The sequence below is a fragment of the Leptopilina boulardi genome, unplaced genomic scaffold (genome assembly GCF_019393585.1).
Source record: "Leptopilina boulardi isolate dan_hultmark-lab unplaced genomic scaffold, ZJU_Lbou_2.1 LbouV2_237, whole genome shotgun sequence".
Taxonomy (NCBI): domain Eukaryota; kingdom Metazoa; phylum Arthropoda; class Insecta; order Hymenoptera; family Figitidae; genus Leptopilina; species Leptopilina boulardi.
Genome location: NW_026137793.1, coordinates 220543 through 226666, shown reverse-complemented (window position 1 = coordinate 226666; position 6124 = coordinate 220543). Strand labels below are relative to the sequence as shown.

The 6124-nt window shown below is 19.1% G+C and overlaps 1 protein-coding gene across 1 annotated transcript; it reads left to right on the top strand.

The window, feature by feature from the left end:
• Positions 1 to 789: 789 nt before the first annotated feature.
• Positions 790 to 3696, top strand: LOC127280318 (uncharacterized). Its single transcript, XM_051303232.1, has 4 exons — positions 790 to 919; positions 2437 to 2778; positions 2864 to 3020; positions 3510 to 3696. The coding sequence occupies exons 1-4, from the start codon at positions 871 to 873 to the stop codon at positions 3622 to 3624; spliced, it is 663 nt and encodes a 220-aa protein (XP_051159189.1). The 5' UTR covers positions 790 to 870; the 3' UTR covers positions 3625 to 3696.
• The last annotated feature ends 2428 nt before the right edge of the window (positions 3697 to 6124 follow it).

Sequence of the window (6124 nt, the reverse complement as noted above, 5' to 3'; positions counted from 1 at the left end):
AATTATATAAAAATGTAATTTTTTTTTTAAATTCAATAAATGTTTATTTAGCGCAAATCAGCTGTTTATTAAAATCAATTAAAATTATTTTTTTGATTGTAATAAATTTTATTTGTTTCACAAATAAACGCAACTAAAAAAAATTCTCTATGTACATATAAAAAATTTTGCAACTTTTAAACAACGAGGAAATCTTATTTTTATATAAATTAAAAAAATTTGTATAATTTAAAATATTTTCTTCTTTCAAGGTATGGAAAGATTTGTTCAAGTTGAACATTTGTTTTTCTGAAGAATAAAAAATGACGCATAAGGAACTAACTTTGAAAACGTTAAATTTACATAAAACTAAAAACTAAATTTTTACAGTTTATACGCAGATATTGAAAATAAATATCTGAATTAAAAAAAAATGTAACATTAAGAAACGTGCGCATGGGCGCAAATAGGAGAAATCGAGACTCGTATGAGTTTGACGCACTCGCTTTGTTCGTGTGTTAAACTCAAGGTTAAACTCACATGAGTCTCGATTTCCCTATTTGCATAACTATTAAATTTTTCATAAATTTTTTTTTCAAGGCTGATTAAGTTTTCAAATTCCACAGAAATAAAAATATAAATGTAAATTTAATCATTGTCATGAAAAAGAAAATTTTAACAATTATATTTATAAATATCTTTACGTCATTTGTTGAAATATGATATTTCACAATATATTATAAATGCGTAATGTTTATTTAGTTAAAATAAATAATTGCATCTACACGTCATATATTGGCTCAGAAAGAATAAAAAATAGGGATAGTTCGATTATAAAAAGAAATCTAAATATTAATTTTGTTATAGTTGAACTGCAAAGTATCTACAATTATGTTGAACATGATTTTTATAATCGCAACTTTTGCTGCTGGGCTTCTGAGTAAGTTAATTTATTATTATTTTTTTCTATATTATTATTATTATTATTATTATTATTATTATTATTATTATAAGTAAAAAAAACATTTTCAATGGAAAGCATAATTTTTTTCGCCTACTAAAATCTATTTTCTGGCCTCGGATCGACATTAAAGCACAAAAAAAGTCGATTTTTTTTATTCTAACAAAATTTAACTGGTTAATAAATATTTTAATTATTAAATATTTTATTAATTTTGTAATGAGAATAATTCTATAAGAATATTATCAAGATAATTTATTTCGAATATTTCTTTTTTATTTTCAAATAATTTTTTTTTAAATAATAATAATTTTGGAAGAGTTATAGTTTGAATTTTTTAGATATAATTGAATTTCAAAAGATTTTTTTAAATTTCAGACAATAATTAAATTTAACAGAGCTAAAAATAATTTATCAAATAATTTTAGATATAATTTTTTAAAAGTAATTGAATTTTCAAAGATTTACAATTTTGATTTTTGAAATTATTTGAACTTGAAGTGATTTTTAATTAAAATTTTTTTATTATTTCACTAAAAAAAATTTTAGAAATTGCAAACGAAAATACAATAATTTGAAAACTTTTTAAGTGAAAAATGGTTTCAGATAGCTGAATTTTCGAAGAATATTTTAAAAATCATTAAAAATAATTGAATTTCAGGAGAGTTATAATTGAAATTATTAAATTTCAAAAAATTTTAAATGGAAAATTTTAGAAGCTTTTCAATTTAAATTTTTAAAAAGAATTGAATTTTAAAAGATTGTGTTAAATTTCAGACAATAATTATAATAAGAGAAATTTTTAGTGATTTCTGTTGCTAAAGATTTTATTAGAAATCACATTACAAATATTTAATTCCAAAAGTTTTTAATTGAAAAATGCTTTCAGATAATTGATTTTTCGAAGAATATTATAAAAATCATTAAAAATAATTCAACTTTTTGAAAATAATTAAATTTACAAAGATTTTGAATTAAACATTTTTAGTAATTTTATTTGCTAATTTTTTTAAAAATTACAAACAATAATTAAATTTTATAAGAATTATAATTAAGAAATAGTTTGAGATAATTGAATTTGTGAAGAATTTCATTAAAATTATTAAAAATAATTAATTTAGTAAATAATTTGAGTTAAAATTTTTTTAAATAATTGAATTAAAAAAGATTTGAAGAAGATCTGCATTGTATACTAAAAAAAACGTATTTTGTTTAAAAATTAAAAAAAAATGTAAAAAAAGTCGCATTTTATTAAAATAAGTCGAAAAAAAGTCGTATTTTTAAATAAAAAGTCAGAAAAAGTCGTAGAATCCGTGGCTTGTATTCAAAAAAAATAAAATAAAATATTTACAAATAATAATTATAATTAATGTACATATTATGAAATTTTCTATAAAATTTTTATAATTTATTATATTTTTATTTATTACTATAAAATTCAAAAAAAAGAACTTTTATTTAATTTCTTGTAAATTATGGAAATTAAATTTTTACAGGTTGTATATCAAATACAGAGGCTCAATTAGATAGTTATTATAATTTAACAATAAATGATATAAAAGAAAAATGTAAAAATAATGCCGTAGATTTTAATGAAGTAAACGAAATTTATAAGGACGTATATAATTTTAATTTGGGAAAACATGAATTATCAATTGAGGATGCTTTAAATAAGACTGACGACAATTGTATGGGAGATTTAAATCTCACGAATATAATTCAAAGTGGATTAAAAGTTATTCAAAATTGTCTTAAGGATGATATTTCCCTAACAGATGACGATATTAAAGTTTTAATTCGTCAAATTTTAAACAAATTATGTACTGTAACTCGACTTAGTAAGTTTTATTTATTAATATTTATAAATAATTTATTTATCATTATGTAATTATTAATATATGAAATTCTCTCATTTTTTTGTAGATTTCTACGAAAATAGTCTTAGCAATTGTATGGATAATGATTTCGAAGAAAGGTGTGAAGAAAATTTATTTAAATCAGCAAATGTTACACCTGATACTTTAAAAAATATAAGAGTATCTACATATATAGGATTGAAATATTCTCCGAAAGAACGAGAGTAAGTTTTTAAAAAAAAAATTCACTTTTTTTCTCATAAACCAGAAAAATTTTCATTTTTTGATGGGGGTTTATAATAAATTATTTTCTACTGATACTATTATACTATACTATAATAATAAAAAAACAAGTTGTTCATTTCATAACCATTTAGCTTTCTCATCATGATAAACAACACTTATATTATTAGTGTTAAAAAGATTCAAAATTTCAATTTTTTGTTAAAAATAAAAATAGCAATCAAGTTTATAAATATTGGTAAAATGTAAACTTTAAATACATCAATCGATTTGTTTTTATGCCAAAAATACAATTTTGACTAGAATTAATTAAAATTTCAAAAATTCAAAAAAATTCTAATTCGCAAATTCTATACATTTCAGTAGAATATGAACTTAATATAGGTTAATCGATTCGTTTTAATGCAAAAAATAAGTTTTTGTAAAAAATGTTTTAATTTTTATAAAATATTTTCTCTCTTTTTTTGAAGGATATTTTATGGGTTGTTAGATTGTTCATCAATTAGAAAGTGTAATCATGAACAGAGACTTGCGCATTTGGAATTGGAACTCAGAATGATAGCTGCAGTATTAGCCAAAAATTAAATTTTTGAAATGTACAACAAAATTTACATTAACAAATGTATATAATAAATAAATTTTATTTGAAAAAATGAACTTCAGACATAATTTGAAAAATTTTTAAACAAAATGATAAACTTTATTAAAAACGTTATGTTTTTAATTTTCAACTGTTGAAAAAAATACAAAATAACTTGTATTCTACTGAAACACTTTTTAAGTAATCAAAGTTTAATTAAATTTTTGAAAAGTGTTATTTGGTAAAATTATTTAACACAACTTTTGATTTTTCAAAATTGTAACTGAAAAATTTTTAAGGTTGCAAATTTGTTTCAGTTAAAATATTGTCTATTATTTTGAAAAGTATTAATATTTGAGAAAAATATTATTGCCCACTTTTTTTTTAATCGCTCTTTCATATCCGGAACAATTAATCCTTGAGAACAAGAAGATTGCGAGGAATGTGCTGAAAAAAATTTTTTTTTAAATGCAATTATTGGATTTTTTTTATTGTATTATAATATTTGTAATTTATATTTGAATTTTAATATTTTATTAATTAAAATTAACAATTGTAAAAATAATTTTTACTACTTGTCGATGCAATTGGCAAGTTTAGACCCAATCTCATTTCGGGAAAGGAGAAAACTTTTTCTTTCATTTGCTCTCCTGTTTGGCATAAATTAAGAAGAAAAATCAATACGTTCAGTCAATTTTTCAAAAACTGTTAAAATTTTTAAATTATTTTTTAGAATATATAAATAAAAAATATATAACACACCCTGAGCAGGCCGTGGATCGAATTTAAGTCGCAAAAAAAGTTGTTTTATTGGATTTATATTCCAAAAAAAGTCGATTTTTTTATTTTAATTCAATTTAGTTAATAAGTATTTTACTTTAAATAACTAATGTTATTAGATATGAAATCAATTTTATTAATTCCTCAATTTTAATTAAGTGGAACAAATTTATAAAAAAAAAATTCTGAAAACAATTCAATTTTAGAGTTTTTATTTGAAACTTTTTTAAATAATTGAATTTTTAAAGAAATATTAAAATTATTAAAAATAATTAAACTTTAGAAGAGTTATAGTTTTGAAATTTTTAGAAATAATTAAAATTTAAACAAGTTTTGTTAAATTTTACAAAATTGAAAATAATTTATCAAATGATTTTAGATAACATTTTTTAAAAATAATTGAATCTTCAGAGATTTACAATTCACATTTTTTAAATTAATTCAACTTCAAATGATTTTTAATTGAAATTTTTGGTGATTTTTGTTGATAAAGAATTAATTAGAAATTGTAGACAAAAAATGAATTTAAAAATTTTTCAATTAAAAAATGCTTTCATACAATTGAATTTTCGAAGAATATTATAAAAATAATTTAAAATAATTATATTTCGGAAGAGTTATAGCTGAAATTATTGAATTTCAGAAAGTTTTAGATGGAAAATTTTAGAAGGTTTTAAATTCAAATTTTTACCTCTATAAAATTGGCATCGACGCTCAGCGTCGAAAATTATTTTTCACAGGACCAAAAATATCTAAACATTTTTAAAAAGTTTGTGTTTCCACATAATAAGTTGAAAAGTATTTCTCAAGGTTTTATTTGAACCGAAAATTAAAAAAAAAAAAATTTCACATTTTTGGTTCTGTGAAAAACAATTTTCGGCGCTGAGCGTCGACGCCAACTTCATGGGGGTAAATTTTTGGTATGTAATTTTATTTGTTAATTTTTTTTTAAATTGTAAACTTAATTAATTAAACTTAAAATTGAAAAATAGTTTAAGATAATTTAATTTGTGAAGAATTTCATTAAATTTATAAAGAATAATTTAGAAAAAAATTGTAGTTAAAAATTTATTAAATAACTAGCAATATTAAACGCGCGCAAGCGCGCCAAATTGAGTATTTAATTGTTTGTTATAAAGAAATTAAAGATTAATATTATCAATAATAATTTAAATTTATTGGAATATTATTTCATATTAAATGATAATAATGAAAATTATTATTATATGTTATTAAATTATATATAAAATTGAGTTATTTTCCAAATTTTCAATTTAAAATTGAATTATTTACCAAGTTTTCAAATTGAAATTAAATAAAATTTAATTATTATACAAAATTTCAAATTCAAAATCAAAGAAAATTCAATTTTTTCCCAAAATTTCAATTCAAAATTTTTTAAAATTCAATTATTTTCCAAATTTTCAATTTAAAATCAAATAAAATTCAATTATTACCCGAAATTTTAATTCAACATCAACTTAAATTAAATTATTATCAAAAATTTCAATTAAAATTCAATTATTTTCCAAAATTTCGAGTCAAAATTAATTATTATCAAAATTTTCAATCAACAATCAACTAAAATTAATTATTATCAAAATTTTCAATCAACTAAAATTAAATTATTTTCAAAATTTTCAATTTAAAATTCAATTATTTACCAAGTTTTCAATTTAAAATGAAATAAAATTCAATTATTTTTTAAAATTTTTATTCAAAATT